The sequence below is a fragment of the Balaenoptera acutorostrata genome, chromosome 14 (assembly GCF_949987535.1).
Source record: "Balaenoptera acutorostrata chromosome 14, mBalAcu1.1, whole genome shotgun sequence".
Taxonomy (NCBI): Eukaryota; Metazoa; Chordata; class Mammalia; order Artiodactyla; family Balaenopteridae; genus Balaenoptera; species Balaenoptera acutorostrata.
In genome coordinates, this window is record NC_080077.1 from 22,067,125 (window position 1) to 22,088,725 (window position 21,601).

General features: G+C 41.5%; 1 protein-coding gene across 3 annotated transcripts in view; it reads right to left on the reverse strand.

Moving 5' to 3' along the window:
- AIG1 (androgen induced 1) overlaps positions 1-21,601 on the reverse strand; it is a 230,441-nt gene that overhangs the window by 18,412 nt on the left and 190,428 nt on the right. For 2 of the 3 annotated variants that reach the window (XM_057528087.1, XM_057528085.1), the window contains exon 4: positions 21,312-21,427. The exons of the other annotated variant lie outside the window; for it this stretch is intronic. In XM_057528087.1, the coding sequence (XP_057384070.1) occupies positions 21,312-21,427 (116 nt within the window). The remainder of the gene's footprint in view (positions 1-21,311; positions 21,428-21,601) is intronic. 3 annotated transcript variants of the gene reach the window in all.

Consider the following 21,601-nt stretch of genomic DNA (forward strand, 5'->3'; position numbering starts at 1 on the left):
TGGTAAGAACTGACATCTTAAAAATATTGGGTCTTCAAATCCGTGAACACAGACTCTCTCTTTACTTATTTACATCTTATTTACTTCTTTCACAAGTGTTTTATAGTTTTGCATATAAATCTTGTACATATTTTGTCAGATTTTTATCTAAGTATTTCACTATTTTGATGCTAGTGTGAGTGGTATTGTTTTCAATTTCAAATACCAATTATTCATTGCTAGTATACAGGAAATCAATTGACCTTGTATTCAGTGACTAATTAGTTCCAGGAGTTTTTTGTTAATTCTTTGGGATTGTTTACATGGACAATCATGTCATCTGTGAACAAAAACAGTTTTATTCTTTCCCTTAATCTATATATACTTTTTACCTTCTTTTCTTGTCTTATTGCACTAGCTAGGAATGATGCACTAGGACTTCAGAAATGATGAGAGGGGACATCCTTGCCTTGTTCCCAACATTAAAGAGAAAGCATCCAGTTTTTCACCATTAAGTATGATGTTAGCTGTGGGTTTTTTTGACAGATGTTCTTTATCAACCTCAGAAAGTTCTCCTCTACTCATACTTTGCTGAGTTTTCTTTTTTTTTTTTTTAAGTCATGAATGGGTGTTGGCCTTTGTCAAATTCTTTTCCTACATCTATTAATATCATCATACAATTTTTCCTGTTTAGTCTGTTGATGTGGTGGATTACATTAATTGATTTTGCAATGTTGACTGGCCTTGCATACCTGGAATAAATTCCACTTGGTCTTGGTGAATAAAACTTTTTATACACTGTTGGATTAGATTTGCTAATATTTTTGAGAAGGTTTACATCTATATTCAAGAGAGATATGTGTCTGTAAGTTTCCTTCTTGTAATGTCTTTCTCTAGTATTGATATTGATGGCCTCATAAAATGAGTTAGAGGGTGCTTTCTCTGCTTCTATTTTCTGAAAGAGATTGTAAAGAATTGGTATCATTTCTTCCTTAAACATTTGGCAGAATTCACCAGTAAAACCCTCTGGGCCTGAAGCTTTCTGCTTTGGAAGGTTACTAAAAATTGATTTCATTTCTCTAGTAGATGTAGGCCTATTCAGATTGTCTATTTTTCCTCTGTGAGTTTTGGTAAATTGGTCCCTTTCATCTAGTTATTATCAAGTTTGTGGACACAGAGTTGTTCATAATATTCCCTAATTATTCTTTTAATGTCCATGGGATCAGTAGTGAGACTCCTCTTAAATTTCTAATATTAGTAATGTGTGTCTTCTCTGTTCTTTTCCTGGTTAGCCTGGCTAGAGCTTAATCAATTTTACCGATCTTTTCAAAGAATTAGTTTTTGGTTTTATCAATTTCCAGCTTTCAATTTCATCTATAATTTTTATTATTTTCTTTCTTCTGCTTGATTTTGGTTTAAATTGCTCTTCTTTATCTAGTCTCTTAAAGTGGAAACTTAGGTTATTGGTTTTAGATCTATTTCTTTTCTAATATATGCATTTAATGCTCTGAATTAACCTCTGAGCACTGCATTCTCTGAATCCTATAAATTTTGGTAAGTTGTATCTTCATCTTCTTTCAGTTCAGAATATTTTAAATTTCTCTTGACACTTCTTTGACCTGTGTAATTTATTAGCATATTACTTAAACTCCAAATATTTTGGGATCTTTTAGATATCTTTCTGTTATTAATTTCTAGTTTAATTCCATTGTGGACTATGAACACATTTTGTATGATTTCTATTCTTTTAAATTTAAGGTGTGTTTTCCGGTTCAGAATATTATCTGTCTTGGTGAATGTTCCATGTGAGCTTGAGTAGAATGTGTACTCTGCTCTTGTTGAATAGAGTATTCTATATATGTCAATTTGATCAAGTTGATTGATGGTGCTGTTCAGGTCAACTATATCCTTACTAATTTTTGCCTGCTTGATCTATCAATTACTGAAAAACAGTTGTTGTAATCTCCAACTATAATAGTGGATTTGAATATGTCTTCTTGTAGTTCTATCAGTTTTTCCCTCACATGGTTTGATGTTCTGTTGTTAGAAGCACACGTTAAAGGTCGTTATGTCTTCTTGGAGAATAAATCCCTTTATCATTATATAGTGCTTCTCCTTATCTGTGATAATTTTGTGTGTTTTGAAGTGTGCTTTGTCTGAAATAAATATAGCTAAACCATTTTTATTTTGATTAGTATTAGCCTGTTAAATCTTTCTCCATCCCTTTAATCTTGGCCTATCTATGTCTTTATATTTAAAGTGGGTTTCTTGTAGGCAACACATATTTGGTTACTGTTATCTTTGTCTTTTAATTGATGTATTTAAACATTTACATTTAAAGTGATTATTGATATAGTTGGACTAATAACTGTTTGTAGCATCTATTCATTGTACTTGTTTTTTGTTTCTTTTTTTCTTCTCCCTTGTTTCCATTTTCTCTGGTTTTAATTAAGTGTTTTACATGCTTCCATTTTCTCTTCTCTCTCAGAATATCAATTATACTTCTTTTTCCAATTTTTTTCTAGTGTTTCATGTTCATAACTAATATAAGTCCACTTTCAAATACTGATTCATAGGTAGTGCAGATACCTAATACAGGGTATTCTCACTTCCTCGTTTCCATCCCTTATAACTTCATTGTCATTCATTTCACTTATCCACATACATGGTTACTATTGTAATTTTGAGGAACACTTCTCTAATAGATCAATTAAGAGTAAGAAAAATAAATATTTTATTTCATCTTTACTTATTCTTTTATCTATGTTATTCCTTTCTTTACGTAGATCCAAGTTTCTGACCTTCATGATTTTCTTTCTCCCTAAAGAATATCTTTTTTTCTTTTTTAAACATCTTTATTGAAGTATAGTTGCCTTACAATCCTAAAGAATATCTTTTAACATTTCTTCTAGGACAGGTTTGCAGGCAATGAATTGCCTCAGGTTTTTTTTTTTTTGTTTGTTTTTTGTCTGAGAAAATCTTTATTTTTCCTTCACGTTTGGACGATAATTTTGCTGGATAAAGAATTCTAGGTTGTTGGTTTTTCCTTTCAACATTTTGTAATCCAAGTCAATTGTAAATAAAGCAATGGAAACTATAGATAAATGAACACTGACCTCAGAATTTTTTTCTTTTGCAAGACCTTAATTGCTTGCCCTAGCTTTTTCTCCTTCTGGTATCCAGTAAGTCCCCCAGTTTCTAGTACTGCTGACTTTGAATCTCTCCCTTGAACTCATTCTTCTCTGTTCATTGGGAAAGCCCACATTTCCTCTATCATCCATCCCACCTGAAAGGTAAATGGATGCTTCCCAACAACTTCAAGCTGGAAACCTTCAACCCTTGATTCAGTTTAAATTTCTTCCATCTCAGTCTTGGGTCCTTTCCATTTCTGTCTCACCAGCCACACTCTTATCCAATTCCATAGTAATTCCTACTCTCGATCTCACTGAAGTTTTCTTTTTAAAGTATTTTAAAATATATTTAATATCTGGCATAATTTTACATACCTCCACGTATTTTACACTTACTTGAGCCATTTATGATGAAGGCTAGTACTACAAGGGAAAGCCCTATAGAGCCCTGTGGAGATTTCATGAATTTAAGTAGCTAAAATTAAAGCACTAAAGTCTTACCAGTTCATAAACGTTTTCGGATCTCCTAGTCTCTGGGAGGGAGAAAAGTAAATTAAATTAAGAGTTACAGTTTTTATTCTCTCCTGAGTAAGTGGCAGAAATGATGTTTTGGGAGGACTGAATAGAAAAATAATGTTAAGCCTTAGTAAATTATTCTATTTGAATGACTGAGTACCAGTTGACTTCTCCAGCGATCTCTGTTAGAACAAGCCAGGCTGCATCATAGAGCTCCCATGTGCTGCTGTGAACTCCAATAACTGACTCACAACCAATGGGAATGACACCTCCCAGTTACATTTATTTTTAAACAACAAAGACACAGTGGGCAAATCCAGGTGTTGAGTCACTAGGAAAGATGAACACCTACACAAACACAACAAAAATCCAGAAGCAATTTTCTTTCCACAGTGTTATCCTTTATATGTTAAAAAGCTGATTTTTTTCTTCCCTAGTTTCACATTGCACTCTTCTTAGTTACAATCACAAACTTGTCTTTCGTAAGATTCAGCACTATCCTGGTCATCATTTAGCTCTATTTGTCCCTAGAGCAATGACATGAGGCCACTGAAGGTCATTAATAGGACATAATATAAGATCAAAGGGACATTAGTCCCGCTTCATGGACAGCTGCTTAAAAGAAAACCTGAGGGGACAGCATGTCCTCCTTTGGTGTTGCACCCAAAGACCAGCTTCCTGACTCTACTGGCATTACCAATATTCTATTTCTTTTCATTAAGCAGTGACATGGTGAGTATTTGGATACTGTCTATGTTTCAAATGGGAATAACAAAAGAAGGACTGCTACCATGGAAACCCACCTGGTGGCCTTTGTGGTGAGCTCCTTGCTACTTGAATACATGCAAACTCCACACAATAAAGGGCTGATCAACATTAGGCATAAAGCTTCTCTGCAAGAGCACTGATTCTTAACTTTAATGAATGCCTTGGACATTGCAATCTGAGGCAGCATTATTCTTGTCCAACCTCATTATTAGATAAACACAGGGGAACTTGCATTAAGATATACTTTGGATTGCAAAGCAAGAGTCAATTTAAGGCCATCTCCCACTATCTGTCTCCTGTAAAAACAAGCTACATAGTTAGTTTAAAGATGCATGCACTCAGAAATAAACTACTGAAAGCAAACTAGGAAGCTGGATCGTTGCCAGCTACATTTCAATAGATCAACCTCACTTAATTTGTATGTGTCCAATATTGCTTCCTCTACACAGTGCCTTCCTCAAAGGAAAATTAATTCAAAGGCTTGGAGCATACAATGTTTTAAATGTTGCTGAATTTTATATGCATAAATATTTTAAAGAAGGATTTATTTGGTTAAGTTCAGGGACTATCCCTATTAACTCACCATGCTAGTAAAATTTTTAATTTTCCATAATATTTAATATTTTGGGGGAGTATACATAGTCAAAATTTTAACTGAGTTAACAAAAGGAATAAAAAATTGAGTTAACAAAATGGATGGTACCCCATGGGGGGTATATCACTAGTAGTTTTCTTTCTTTTGAAAAAGCACTTTCACCCTTTCCAGTGTCAATTAAGAGTCTATCTCTCTAATGCTAGATTACATTTGAAATCCTGGCTAGTATCCTATTCTTCTTTACCTGTTTTCACCTGGGTGAACAGCCTCTTGCCACTTTGGTTTATATTCTAGAGACCTTCATTCAAGAATGGAATACCAAATGTGGACAAAGAAAGAAAACGGAAGAATAGATGAACTAATATTTCTGAAATATTTATTTCCAACTTTGATGGAAAACTTACTCAGAAATACAAATAATTATGTTTTGAAAAACATTAATCACTCTAGTTCTCACTTATCAAGGGTGTGAAAATTTATCTCTGAGGAATTGCAACCGTCAGTGTGTTGGAAAGACAGCCATATTACTATCCTACCCCAGTTCTTAGCATCTTTGACCCTCATGGACTCACGGTTTTTAAAGTATACATCACTCATTCATTCATTTATTCCTTCAAAATGTACTGAGCCCTGATTATGTACCAGGCTTTGTCTGAGGCACTAAGGATCACATGGAGAATGTCGTAGTAGTTACTGCCCACCAGCCTGGCAGTGGTGCAGGGATGAGATTGCAGAGCAGTTGCTGTGAGTGTTTTGATGAGTGACTGGGGGGATGCCATGGGAGGACTGGAAAGGGGCACCTAACACCAACCCAGAGTGTCAGGGATGGTTTCCTGCAGGAAGTGACATCTGATCTGAGATTCAAAGATAGACTGCATGTGGGAGTAAAGCCTGGAAGAAAATGGTCCCCATGGAGAGGATACTGCAAATGCCAGAGGTAAGACAGACCAAGGGAGGTTTGGGGAACTACAAGAAGATTAGTAGAACTGGCTTGTGCAGTTCTGGAGAAGAGGCAGAGCTCACGTTTAAAGGGCTTTGTGGGCCATAAAGTTCCATGCCTGTGCAGCATTATTTTTGGTCTCAATTCAAATGGGTCCTCTCTGTGGCCTGACATCCTTCTGCTTCCCTGTTAGCTCTTCTCCCTTTAATTATGTGGATACCTTATACCTTCACATTTCCATCTTCAGCCAAAAAAGTGGAAATAATCCAAAAATGTCCATCAACTGATAAATGGATAAAATAATTGTGGTATATCCATACAATGACATATTATTTGGCTATAAAAATGTCTGAAGTATGAATTTGTACTACAACATGGATGAGCCTTGAAATCATTATGACAAGTGAAAGAAGCCAGCATAAAGACCACATTTTGTATGATTCCATTTATATGAAATGTCCAGAATAGGCAAATGCATATAGACAGAAAGCAGATGAGTCATTGCTGGGGTCTGGGGGAAGAGGGGGTGGACGGGACAGTGATTGCTTAAAGGGTACAGGGATTCTTTAGGGGGTGATAAAAATGTTCTGGAATTAGGGTAATGGTTGCACAACTTTGTGAATATTCTAAAAACCACTGGATTGTACACTTTAAAAGGGTGAATTCTATGGTATGTAAACTATATCTCTATAAAAAAACAAGCTGGAGGTGTAGGTGAAACACGTTTGGCAATATATTGATAATTGTTGAAACTAGGTGATGGATAAGAGGGGTATATTATATTATTCTTTCTTTAAAAAGAAAACAAAAAACCCCTTCTTTGTCACCCACCTTTCTCCTTGCATTTAGATAATTTCATGTCACAATGAAAACAGAAATCAAGAGATAATTTACTCAGCTTGTGGTCACCAAACCTTAACATTTGCTTATAGCCTTTCCTCATTCTTTCATTTCTGTGTTTTTTTTGTTTTTTAACATTTTTATTGGAGTATAATTGCTTTACAATGGTGTGTTAGTTTCTGCTTTATAACAAAGTGAGTCAGTTATACATATACATATATATATCCCCATATCTCTTCCCTCTTGACAAACGCTTTGCACAAACATTATGCTAGGAGGTGGGGATATAGAAAAAACAGAAGAGGCCTAGCTCCCACCCTCAGGACATCCCCATCCAGTAGGAAAGCCAGATATCTAAGGAGTAATTCCAAATAAGCAAGAAGCAGGAAGGAAGAAGCAGTACAGACCTAAACTAGATGAGGAATCAGGGAAGGTTTCTTGGAAGAAGTGATGTTTAAGGTAAAAATCCAAGGGCGGGTAGATAACCTCTCAGTAGGTTAAGGGGTTGGGCTGGAAATCAAGTGATCAGTGAGGGAAAAGCATGTGTGAATGTCTTGAGGCAAGAAAGAGCCTGGCGGCTCTGAGGGGTGGAAAGAAGTGGAGTGTGGCTGGAGGGTGGGAGGTGAGAGCGCAAGGACGGGAAGAGGAGGTAGCACAGGTAGGCAGGGGCGAGATCTCACAGGGCCTCTAGAGAAAGCCAAAAATTGTCATTAGTGCTCTGTTCAGATCTGATCAGGCCCCAGAGGGGTGAACAGCTCACAAGAAATTGTCAGCTGGCTGAAGAGCCATCAGATCAGGCCAAGTCCCTTCCCTAGACACATTACCCCTAGCGTTCCTTGGTTACACAAAACCTCCAACTGGATGTACTAAACTTTAAACCAAATGTATGTACAGAATTTCAGAAAGCATGTTATAAATAGCTGAGTACAGTGTGAAATGGTACCGTCCCTGCTTCACGGCCAGTTCTTCTCCATCTATGCGTGCAGCAAATGAAAGTCACAGGAAGAATCAAGAACTCACTGTTCTTTCCCTCAACAATGGCTCGGGCACGAGCAAAGGGGTCTCTGCTGGGGACGATAACCCCTGTGCCTGGTTACCTTCTGTTATTTATTGCCAAAGATAACAGGACGTAATGGTAGGTATGGGGCAGAAGGAAAACCATACGGACGACGAACCCAGAACAAGAGAGGTGTCTGTCAGAGGAGAACGCTGATGAACGTAGCTCGGTTCCTACCGGCTGAGGAGGGGAATCTGGCACCACACCTACTGCGGTGATTCCTGCTGCTCCTGGGAAACACCGTGCTTTCCCTGGTGAAGCTCCCTTGGACCTCAAGGCCGCTTGTCACAGGTCCTGTTTGACCCCTTCAGTAACCAGCCGTGCATGCTGCTCTTCCAGCTGTGCCGTCCCTGTGCACCTCTGGTCATACGCTGCTGCATGTACAGACTTGGGGTGATGCTGTCACCCACACGATGCCCATCTAGGAGGGTTACGCACGCTCCATGTTATCCTGTTTCTGGACCGAGCTAGCTCATACTGGGAAGAATATTTCTAAAGGTTGTGAGAAAAAGACGTTACAGCTTCACTGCCACAGCAGAAATTGCACATGACATCAAGGAGAAGAGGTGCTGCCCCATCCTGGTTGTCAAACAGGAGCTCGTGCTGCTTCCCGTCCTCCCTGGAGAGGAGAACTGAGCTCCCTGACGTCAGCTAAGGCTCTCCAGCCGTGAGAGGCTCTTAGATCCGGGAGCGCTTTCCAGCCACTCTTCTTGGGCATGGAATCCTGGCATTCACGGGAATGCTTCCAATTCAACCTAAAGATGTGATGCTGATATTGGAAAGGACCTATATGCCAACACAATGTGCACCGTGTGGTCTGGTGGGATCACCAAGTATCTTGGTGTTAGTGACTTTAAAACCCAAACAGATGCACAGCCCTGGAACCAACCACGATGACAATTAAGATGATCACTCCTCTGGGTGCAAATATGGTATCTGGCTACTTCAGCTGATGTGGACCAGCAAGCAGGGCTCTGATGAGTCCGGCATTGGCCACTGCAAATACTTTTAAATGGACTGCTGGCAGATACACTGACTTTCTGTACGAGTTAGTTCACAAGTACAAGTTTGCCCTGGCAGAGGTACATATCTTATGTTAGACTCATCTACCCGAATATGTCTTTTTTAAAAAGACACCTGCCCTTGCCTGATAGGCAGGCAAATAGCACCATTTCACATTGTACTCAAGTTAACTATTTATAACATGTTTTCTGAAATTCTGTGCATACATTTGGTTTAAAGTTTAGTGTATCTGGTTGAAGATTTTGTGTAACTAAGGGAGGCAAAGGGTAATGTGTCTATGGAAGGGACTTGGCCTGATCTGATGACAATTTCTTGTGAGCTGTTCACCCCTCTGGGGCCTGATCAGATCTGAACAGAGCACTAATGACAATTTCTGGATTTCTCTAGAGGCTGGCAAGAATTTATGAGTGAATTGTGACTTCTTTCTTGCAGTCTTCCATCACAGCTAAGAAACATAGCTAACCCAAGCTTTCAGACTCCGTTTTCTTTCTTATCCAATGTTTTTCCAGCAGAATATCATGGGGCTAAATTACTCACTATAGTCGCAAAACGATTTGTATTTGTACCTGCAAATTTATGCACTGTTTTAATTTACGTGAGATTTTTGTACGGAATTCTCAGCTTTTAAGGATGACTGAAACATCTTGTTTTTCTACTGTCAGGTGAGACTATCATGGCCCAAGGATATGTCATGGTATAAGGAAAAATAAAAGTGCTACCAAAAAAGAAAAAAAAAAAAAAACTACTGAAGAGCTTTGAGTAGGAGCATTGACAGGATCAGATTTGCATTTTAAAATAATCTTTGGCCAAGAAGTAGCAAGTGGATGGGAGGCGGTGGGGAAAGCTTGCTCAGAGGCTTGAGCGTTAGGGAGTGAGCAGACGAATGGGGCCTGTCAAGGAGGCTGAGAGAGCAGCCATACACAGCCTGGCATCTCAGGAAACAGGCAAATCAATCAACCAACCAACCAAACAAAATCCCAACTCAAAGAAGGATGTTGTGGAGAGGTGAAATAAAAGCAGTTGTGGTGGGGAGAGTAGAGGTAGTGATTGAAGTTGGGAAAATTCCAGTGGTTCCAGGTGCACTAAACTTCTTTCACTGCCTGACTGTGATTTGCTCTTTCTTGCCTCCAGGCCGTCTCCCTTCTCTGCCCTGGATACCCTGGATACCCTTACCCTGGATCTTCATATGGCTAACTCTTATTCACCCTCAAGGGCCAGCTTACACGTCACTTCTTCAGGGAAGCCTTCCATGACCCCGTAAGTTTGGGATAGGGAATGTACCTCTGGACTCTGAAAGCCTCCTGTATTTCTTCTCTTATACATAGCACTTATGAACTGTAGGGTAATTGCTTTTTAATTTCCCTGTATCCTCCAACAGACTGTAAGCTCCTGAGGACGGAGCCAAAGCTTTATATACTGTTTACCTCCTGCACTTAGCACCATGCCTGGCGCATGGGAGGGACTCAATAAATAAATAAATACCTGCTGGAGAGAGTTAAGGAATTTCATCCTGAATCTACATGGACCTGGTTCTTTCAGAATATGGGAGAATTAAAATATAATAATAATCAAGCTAGTTCCTTCTCTTACTTTGAAAATTATTAGCGAAATGGGCCTACTTAAATGAATAAAGACAAAGTTTTGCATGGGTACTTTAGACCAAGTTCTCTTGCCATTTCCATTATATCTCAAACAAAAGGTCTTTGGGGCTGTAAATTTCTTTTGACTCTTGGGGTATAAGCTCAACTCTGGCGCAGATATCTCCTCATCTGAATTATTTTCAGTTGGTTTTCATTTTGTGTCTCCTGGGAGCCCAGCCCTGCTGGGTGCTGTGGGTGATGCAATGCGGGGAACACGCTTCTGCCCAGTTATCGCAGGCTGTGGAAACCACCTGCTGAAGGCGGGACCGGGCGGGCCTGGGATCACGGCAAAGAGGTTTACGTAATCCCACCTGTGCAGCCGCCAGAGAATATGTTCTGAGCCTTCAAAACACTCTTACGTTCTCAAAGCCATCGAGAAGGCTCCCCTCGGGGAAATGGAGAGGCTGTACTTTGGCTAATAAATGGATCTTTTCTCTACCTGGAATTTTTTATTGCCTGAACTGGGTCATCTCCCCAGGATCCCCTATAGGATGTTACTCTGGCGAGGTGCACAGACTGTGAGCCCTCCTACATGTCTATCAACGTCAGTTGGCAACTTAAATGAACCAGGCAAGTAGGAGAAGTGGCAATAAAGCTGAAATTCAACATCAGAGGAGTAGATGGTAGGAGTATCATAAACATTTTACATGGTTATGATTGAGCTAAGTGTAAGGTAGGTGTAAAATATATATAATTTAAAATTGTTTCCTTACTTTATCTGCTTGTATTTAAAACGCACATACTATCATCACAATTTCTCTTATTAAGCAATCTATCTTAAGAATGGTTTCTCTGACAATTTGATTGATGTGATGTCTAAAGAGAATGGATTTGTATAAACCCTTAGAAAACTGTAGACGAAGAGGCTCTTTTTATTTTCTTGAAGATCATTGCAACTTTCTTTCTCTCCCTCTAGATAGTGAAGGGAGGGGTTTTGGGTGGCAGACTTTGAAAAAAAATTAACCAAATAACCATGTAACAGAGGGACATGTTATTCTCTGTAATAACAACTGGTTTTTCACTTCCTAGATGGAAATGAACAGGTGACTGCAGTAGTGTACCACCGAGGGGCTGACCCAAGTCTTGGGAATCAGAGAAGGTCTCCCTGAGAAAGAGATTTCAGCTACTACCTGAAGGATGTGTAGGATTTGTAACTAATAATTATGGGTGATGTGACTGAGGAGAGATGGGGTTTGGATGGTGGTGTGGGGCAGGTGGAAGCTTTGAAGCTGGAAGGAACGTATAGCTCTTGACCATCAGTGAGAAGGTCACCGTGGCTGTAATAAGCAAAGGGGGAAGAGGAGGAGGATAAGGCCAGAGAGGTTGGTGGGGTCACGTAATGCAGGTCCCCTAAGCCATGTAAAGGAATTTTGGATTTTATCCCTAGAAGCAATGGGAAGTCATCCACATTCTCTGAGCAAGGGAGTGGCATGATCATATGTATTTTCAAAAAAGAGCTGAGGGATCCTACATGTAGATGGGGTGGCAGTGGGGGAATGCCAGCTCTAAGCAGTGGTTCAGGCGAGGGATGACTGCAGCTTGGACCATGGTGTTGGCAGTGGAGAGGGAGCAAAGTGTACGGATTCTAAAAGTACTTCAGAGATGTAGAAGCTAGAAATTGGTGGATGATTCTCTGTAATAGGCCCAAAAGAGGTGGGCTGAAGAGGTGGTTTCACAGATTTCTGGCATGAATAACTGGATGGGTGGCAATGCCAAGGGGATACAAGTTTGGGGGTGTGACTGGGAAAGCAGGCACTGCATGAGTTTGGTTTGCAGTTGCTAAGCGTGAGAGACTTGTGAGCGGACATCAGGAGACAGCTCCGAGCTGGAGATCTGAGATGGAGGTAGTTGTAAACACGGAGTGGATGGATTTATCCAGGAAGAAGAGGTACTAAAAAAAGAGAACCTAGGTTACAAGGGTAGATTTCAAGTTAAGTATTCTTGCCACAAAAAAAAATTTAAAAATAATAAACAAAAAGAGAAAAAGACCGTGTGCTGAACTCCAAAGAACTCCAGCACTGAGGTTTGGGTAGAGTGGGAAGAGCCAGCAAATGATGCCCAGAGAGTTTTTTACATTCTCTGCGAAGTTAAAGACTAGGCCGTCTGCTGAAAGAGGACAGGGGACAGTGAGGGGGAGGGGGATGGGGATGGGCAGAGCTGGCTGGAGAAATACAAAGTAAAATTGCCGATAGCATCAAAGGCACAAGCAGCATCCAAATGGCGGTTCCGGAAGACGGCAGGGAAGAGAAGTAGTAGTGTTGGGGTGGATGGAGGATAGGGGTGTTGAGGAGTGGGGGAAAGGTCATAAGTGCATATAAAATGGTCTTGGTGAGGGGTCTGGTTAATAGCATATGGGGAATTCTAGTTCTTCATGTATACCCAGGATGCCTGAGAACCAGCTGTTCGGGGTAAGAGAAGATGAAACTCAGAATAATAAACACTGGGAATTGAGATGGATGGTACACAAAAACCTTTTCTGTCCAGATGCTGATTCAACCAGCACCCAAATGGACACTCTGAGGAGTCCCGTGCCAGCCACACTCTTACTCGGCAAGTCCTCAACTGTCTAGATAGGCTTCTCCTCCTCAGAGGATAAGAAAACAACAACTACCACTACACAAAGTGTTTGTAGAAACAAACAGATTAGAATAATGGGAAAGCAACGACATTCTCAAATCTCAGGGGAAAAACAGAGCTTGGGGAATAACTTAGTACATGAAGCATAAGAAATTTTCAGAACACTCTTTAGTATTCTTAATAGGTAGCAAGGAGACACAAACCCCACCAAACAGGACCAAAATCCTTAAGAAGAGCCGAGGATAAAATGAAAATAAGGATGGTGGGGAAAAGAGGAAGAGAGAGAAATGAGACCTTTTCACAGAGACTCAGACACTCAGGATTTTTATTGCCTGGGAGGAAGGAAAGATACTATCATTTCTTGAGTGACCCACGTGCTCAATAATCTATTATCTCTAGTGGGAGATAATGTGCAGGCATTACCTCCCATTTTAGAGGTGGTAAAAATGAGGCTAAGAGAGAATAAGTAATTTGCTCAAAGCCCTTAGGAAGAGGGCATCTGAACAAGGACTGTCTGACTTCAAGGATATGGACCTCTACCTGCCAGAGTAGCATGACAGGTTAACGAGTGAAGAAACATGCAGAAAGGGGCTGATTCAGGCTCCCTAAGAACTGAGTATTCTTAGCATAAACACAGATCAACAACAATGGATACTGTACTGAGTGCCAATCACGTGGCAGGCATTTTGTACCCATTTTTCTGATTCTCACAGCAATCCTGCCTAAGTATCATCACCCTCTTTTTTTTCAGATGGGGAAACTGAGGTCCACAGAGACTAAGTGACTTGCTCAAGTGTATGGGTTGTCTGTTGTTACTGTACCACATTACCACAAGCTCTGTGGCTTGAAACCACACAAATTTATCTTCTAATTCTGTAGGTTAGAAAGCCAACACAGGTCTCACGGGACTAACATCAAGATGTTGGTGGGGATGCATGCCTTTCTGGAGGCTCTGGAGGAAAATCTGTTTCCTTGACTTTTGTAGCTTCTAGAGACAGCCCGTACTCCTTAGTTCATAGCCTCTTACTCCATCTTCAAAGCCAGCAAATGTCATTTGAGTCCTTTTCACAGCACGTGTGTCTGACTGTTCTCCTAGTCACGTCTCTCTCTGACCACAGCTGGGAAAGGGTCTCTCCTTTTAAGATTAGATTGGGCCCCCTTGGATAATGCAGGCTAATCCCCTCAGGTCAATATCTTTAATGTAATCACATCCACAAAGTCTCTTTTGTCATGTGAAGTGACATAGTCACAGGTTCCGGGGATTAGGATGTGGACATCTTTGGGAATCATTATTCTGCCTATCACACACCGAAGTTAAAAAGTATTAAAGGGGTTTGAGTCTGGAGTTTAATTTGGATTTGGTCTAAATTAAACAGGAAATACAGTTGATTCTATCTTCAAAATATATTCAGAATCCTACTATTTCTCACACTGTCATTTCTACCACCTTGGTCCAAATCACATCATCTCCCTCCAAAATGACTTCTATAGTTTCTTAACTGCTCTCTTGTTCCATCCTTGCCCCCATCTGTTCTTAACACAGTAGCCAAAGTGAATTTTTAAAAACGTCTAAGATCATGTCAATTCTCTGTTCAGAACTTTCCAGTGGGGTTTCCCTGGTGGCGCAGTGGTCGAGAATCTGCCTGCCAATGCAGGGGACACGGGTTTGAGCCCTGGTCTGGGAGGATCCCACATGCCGCGGAGCAGCTGGGCCCGTGAGCCACAATTACTGAGCCTGTGCGTCTGGAGCCTGTGCTCTGCAACAAGAGAGGCCGCGATAGTGAGAGGCCCGTGCACCGTGATGAAGAGTGGCCCCCGCTTGCCGCAACTAGAGAAAGCCCTCGCACAGAAACGAAGACCCAACACAGCCATAAATAAATAAATAAATAAATAAAATTAAAAAAAAAAACTTTCCAGTGACTCTCAATTTCATTCTGAATTAAGGACACAGTCCTTACAATGGCCTACGAGGTCCTACATGACCCTCCCTCCACCCCAAGAGTCTCTGTTCACTCTCCCTCTTGCTCTGCTCCAACACACTGGCTTTCTGCTTTCCTTGAACACACCAGGATTATCGCTGGAGCCTTGAGCAGGAGGGGACGCTACATTTTCATGCTGCCCTCCACTCCAGTACCTTGATGTAGAAGGGGAGGGTAAATCCTGATTCTGGGATGTCTCTTCTCCATTCAGGAAGTGAAATGGGAGGATGAATATCTTCTGCTTTCACTGCCCATAGTTGTACAAGTGGTTGCCACTGCTCCTCTGGCTAATACCAAATTCGCACTGATTCAGGCTGTGAGGCTGATTCTCAGATGCTCACTTGTGCGTGGGGTACACAGGCAGGAGGTTTGTAGGGGTTCTCTGAAGGGCTTCTCTACTTGCAGACGTTGTGGGAGACTGGCTGGCTCCAGCTTGCCCTCTTCAACACACCCTGGCTCCTGCCCACAGCGGAACCTTCTAGTTTTTGCCCCTGGGAAACCCTTGTCCAGGGGCTGGCCTTCTTGAGTGGATAGTTCAAGCCCAGCAACCTCCCTTGATGTCACACCAGATCCACAAGAAACTTACCCATCTATCTTTGCCACTTACGATGGTAGGATCTAGGCTGCTCTACAGCTGCCCCTCCCTCCCCCCTGCCATATCCTTCCAATGCCCCTTTCTTTGCTCAGGTAGGAGGCATAAGGAAGGTTAACAAGTCTGATTCCTAAATTAGATTCCTGTCTCACCCTGGATATTTACCAGGGCTTCTTTTGGAGCCTCTTAAAACTAACTGGCTTTGGCAAGTGTGGGGAGGCACTTCCTTTCCCAGTAGCTCCCCTAGACCCCAAGCTCAAGAATGCAAAGACCCTCTCCCTCTTCCCCAGCCAGGCTGAGGAAGGAGGGTGGGGAGGATGGCCATGGCAAAGAGTGTGGATGGCTTTGGGGATGGGTAAGGAAGCAGGGTCCTCTGGCTGTCTCTTATAAGACCCAAGAAAGGTATCTCTCTTCAGAATGGGAGGCACTTAGCATGTCACTCTTTCAGCTTGGTTCCAGTTTTCCGATGCCAGGAAATTAGGAAAACTTTCACACACTATCCCAGATGTAAAAGTCAACAGAGTAGGCAGTTATGGTTGAGGGAAAGATTCAAGTTGAACAGAAGAAAATGCTGGTCATCTGCTGGCCAGATCTGTTTAACTGGTGAAGAAACATCCAACTAAACAGGAGTTTAATGTGGTCCAAAATTTAATTTTCTTAGTGAAGCAGGTGCAAATTTTATGCAAAAATTTTTTACTCGTTCATGGCTTAATATTCTTTCCAAGACTTCTTAATTAGAGTACACTCTTATTTTTATTTTTAAGATTTTTTTCTCTACTTTAAAAATAATGTATGTTTCCAGCAAAAATTTGAGGAAATATAGAAACGTTTCAATAAGAAAACAAAAAAAAATCTGCAATTGTACGGCTGAGACATAACCAAGTTTGGTGGTGATAAAATTCTGATTTTGGGCCATTTAAGTCTATATCATAAAAGAAAGATCACGCTTCACTATGATTTTACTTTGTTTTATTTTCTAGGTTGGAAAGTTGTACAATGGACACATTTGGGGCAGTAGGACTTGGATTGTGGAATTTATCAAAAACGACTAGGGCCCCAAGACAACAGAAATTTCTATTTTGCTTTATATAAGCTCACTGCAGTGATAAGAAATGTTTATCCATGAGAAGACACTCCCAGGACCCATCTTCTCCACTTCACTAATGCCTCCTTGCTTTTGACTGTGCCCTGCATGTAGTGGTCAGCATGTACTATGCACGGCCCCTTAGATCTCAGGTGGGCTCTGGCTGAATGAGAACCACCGTGGGAGGGGGTGATGGCCAGAGGCAGCAAGAAGACTCCTCAGCACACAGGAGACCCACTGTTGAATCCCTGGGGATGTAAATTTCCTAGGATCTGCAGTGGTTTCCTCTTTGTGTGCCCTGCAGATTGAAAAGCAGAGCTAATACTGCAGGGAGACAAGGATGTGAGGGGCTGGGGAGAGGGCACCACATCCAAGGAACAGATTGGCCACCAGGAGTCCTGCACCAGGTGGAGTGAGGACGTCTGCTCTTGTAGAATTTGTCAACTGGAGGGTGACAACGGTCAGCATCCCGTGATCTTAAAGTTCACTTGTTTTGCTCAGCCCCTCCTTCAAGATTTCCTGATGATCCTTTTAAACTTAAAAACAAATTTGTATTTTTATATCCTTTATTGTTTTGGATTCTTAAAGTGAAGAGTGTATAAGTGAGCAAGAATGAGTAAAGGAAGAGAAAGGACTTGTAGCATCGTAACTAAAATTCTCAGACCCTTGAGAAGAAAGCACGTGCTCTTGCTACTGTTGCTGAGGAGCTTCTCGGAACTGCAAATGTAGAAATAATAATAATAATAGCAAATACAGAAACTTTTACTGTCTGCCAGGCATAGTTCTATGGGCTCTACATAGAGTAACTGAGTCCTCACCACCACCCCATGAGGTACATACTATCCCTGTCCCTATTTTACGTCCGAATAAGTTAAAGCCCAGAAAGGTTAAGTATGGGAGTGGGAATTCAAACCCAGGAAGTGGCCTTAACGATTAGACCTGGCTGCTTCTGATGTATTGCTTCAAAACAAAAACTGAAAACTCACTTAACTTGTTCACCCATAGCGTTACCCTTCACACAGTAAGAAGGGGTGGAGAATATATGGTTCACTGTATAGACTCTGCAGGCACACCCCAGGGCTCGCACTGTACAGTCCACCCTTGAAGGACATGGGTTTGAACTGCGATGGTCCACTTAGATGCAGATTTTTTTTTCAGTAAATACTTACGACACTACCACATGATCTGAGCGTGGATGACTCCACGGATGTGGAACCTCAGATATGAAGGAATTGCAGATACAGAGGAACCATGTATATGGAGCTGACTGTAAAATTATCCTCGGATTTTCCGCTGCGGCGAGGGTCAGCACCCCTAAGCCCCACGTTGTTCAAGGGTCAACTGTAGTTCTGGCAACAACAAAAATAGTGTCTTTTCCTTGGGCAAGCCATATCATCTCTCTAAGCTTTGGTGTCCTTATCCGTACAATGAGACAGATAATGCTTATCTCAAAGTGTTTTTTGGGGAAGTAAACACGGTAATATTTAAAATCGCTTTTGGCACAGCAGTCGAATAAATAGTACTCAGTACAATTCCTGATAATTACTGTTGCATTAGAAACCAAGGGGACTTCTGTGTTGTGTCCTGCATAGGAGAATATGGATCATCTCACTCATTAAGGGGAAATGTCACAAATAAGGTGCAGAGAAATGCGCGGAGGAGGGATGGTGGAGGAGAGGTGTACAGAAAGGGAGTTAAGAGCCCACCATCAATGGTCAGGGGATATTTGTGTCCCAGACCCCTGGGTAAGTGGAAAGACAAGTGGAGGTGGGCAAGGGAAGGGTCTGGGATGACTTCAGATGCTGAGCTTGGGTCGGACTGAGATGGGGGCTGGGAAGTGGAGCCACTGAGCGTGGGAGCTCAGTGGGCTCCAGTCCATGAGGGAAAGCTCCGGTGCCCCTCGTTTTCTCAACTCTTGTGACCCAAACCTAGGAAGACAGCAGATTCAGATGGGTAGGGAGACTTGTGAAAATGGGCAGCAAGCTAGAATCAGAGCCAAGCAGACAGGCAGGCTGGCCAGCAGCCTCGGAGGTATAGATTCAGCTCAACCACACAGAGGATTTTAAGGGAGATCTACTTTATAATTAGCCTGTGACAAGAGGAATGCTTTCTTACATTTTGGCATAAGGTTCTGGAATGTCCAGAACAACCCTGGTATGTGGTATGGTAAAGATTTCACATTCTGAACCTTTTGCTGTTGTGTCACTGGTACGTTGCATCTGAGATAGTCCGGAAGGGAGTAAAACCCAGTACTTTTTTGATGACAATTAAAATCCCTGTGTTTGTATAATGTGACATTGGTGTGAAGGGCATTGTTTAGCTCTTGGCATAGCTATGAATGCCTAGGGCAGAACACCAAAGGAAAGTCTACTTTGAAAGCTTTCTCAGAACATAGCTGGGAGAGTTCGCTGGTTAATGCAGATACGTGTCCAAACAAGCACTGGTTTGCTCAGGGAGGGTGCAGAGTTGGCAGGCCGCCCTTGGCACAGAGAGCGTGAGTAATGCTTCATTTTAATGAGGGATCTTGGGGGTCTACAATGAAGACTATGTGGTATTTCCCACGTGTCTCTTTGGAATGTGGACTGATAGCACCCACAGTGGAAGAAAAGCCATCATAAAGTATGTAGTTCCTAAAATCTCTGGGGCTCTACAAGATTCGGATAATTTAATGGCATATAAATGAATTCACAGAAATACACCCAGAGTTCCCAGAGTAAAAGTCCTTCCTTCCCACAGGTAAGTGAATATGAGTGCAAAGTAATGAGGCTGTGTTTTGGGGGGAGAGGTGGGAAGGGCATTTTATTTTTATTTTTTAAATTTATCATTTTTATTATTTATCTATTTATTTATTATTTTTGGCTGCGTTGGGTCTTCATTGCTGCACACGGGCTTTCTCTAGCTGCGGCGAGCGGGGGCTACTCTTGTTGCGGAGCACGTGCTCTAGGTTTGCGGGCTTCAGTAGTTGTGGCACCTGGGCTCAGTAATTGTGGCTCGCGGGCTCTAGAGCGCAGGCTCAGTAGCCGTGGCGCACGGGCTTAGTTGCTCCGCAGCATGTGTGATCTTCCTGGACAAGGGCTTGAACCTGTGTCCCCTGCATTGGCAGGCGGATTCTTAACTACTGCACCACCAGGGAAGCCCGGGCGTTTGATTTTTAAACTAAATCTATAGGCAGTTCCAGACGTGTTGTAAACATTGTAGCAACCCTGGAATAACTGTTAGCTTTCCTACCTGACTCTTCTGAAAGATAAGAGTCATTGGAACATCAAGTTCTTATGTATAAAGCACATGCATTCATTTTTAAGATATAATTTCACAGTCACACTTCACCTGTGAGCCCGGATCATTTGAATTTTTTCTTTCAGAGAAAGCCAATACTTAATATTTTGGGTAGAAAAAAAAATCTAAAAAGTCACTAGGAAAACAAACGTTCCCCAGTCCTCGTGAACAGTCGGTGACTCATCAATGAAGTGGCAGATGGAATTGAACATGACCGCATGTTTGTTCTGGGGTCTGTAGCCTGGATGTCCCCTTAGATCCAGCCACAGGGTGTGACTTCCTAAAAGCAAATTCCCTTTTTGTTCAGATTTGGAGCATTATGTGATCATTCAGGCAGAGTATGTGAAGTACTGTACTGACCTTTATTTTATATCTCTTGACTGGCTGGAGCCAAACGCTCCACAGACACTGGACCTCCCAAAATGCTCCAGGATTTTGGTGGGATTAAGTGCAGTCCTGGGTTTGGAAGAACGTGATTCAGTCCTAAAGACTTAAAGGAGGTGATGGTGACCCAGAACTCAGGACAAGAGAGTCCCAAGAGGCGGAAATGCTGACGGGAGAGACCTTTTCTGTGTATGCTAATATATCAAAGAGCACTTGGAATTATACAGAGAAATAAGAAACTATCTTAAGATAAATAATTTTGAAATGTTAAAACATGGTTAGAACTGAAATTAAAGTGAAGTAAACTCAACAGGCAAAAATTCTTTTATCAGATAAATTTGGCACCTCACACTTGGGGCTTATTCATGCCCAATAGACAAAGCAGAGATTTCCTGCTATTTATTTATCTCAATTTTTCAAAACAAAACCATTAAATGCATGCTATATGTAATAGCAAATTCTGGAAAAGGTTTTAAACTGACTCAGGAAAATGTACATTTTCACTTGTTTCACTTAGAGGATAGAAGTCACTCCTCTAAGAGGTCATTTCTTCTGTCCTCATTTGCATTTGCTGCAACTCCCTCACTCCCAAAAAAAGCAACAACAACAAAAAATCCCAAGCAAAAAAGCCCTTAAGCAATAAAATTGATGTCCAAGAAAAACATTTAGTTTGAAAAAGAGTTGAAAAATGTAGCCTTGGAAGAACCACTGCTTACATGGAATTGTTCAACAAATTCCTGTTGTGTGAGGTTTGGCATATACTTTCTAAAAATATAAGCATCTGGGGAAATGAGACAAAGCTCAGGTCTTGGACCAAATGAGGCACGCAGTGTGAATCTGTTAGTGATTATATCCATAATGAAATATGTGCCCAAATTTAGCAGTGCAAAATCTAATACAGTAAGAAAGCCCAGCAGGCACTGTCCTTACCATAATATATAGCCAACAGAGAAGGTACATATGGCGGCCAGTCCGCTGCTCCTGCTGGGATACGCATGGTGTGATGTCCTCATCTCAATTAATATAAAGGGCAAAACCGTCGTGTGCTGAAAAAGAAGAGACCAGGTGACGCAGGTTCTTATCATCACCCCTAATTAGCTATTTGTCTTCAGTAGGAGAATGGATAGTGTACATTTCTAGCCGAAGTGCCTCAGCAGAGAGCAGTATATGGCTCACCTAGAGGTAGAATGGACGTGAAAACATGCAGCCCATCAATTGCT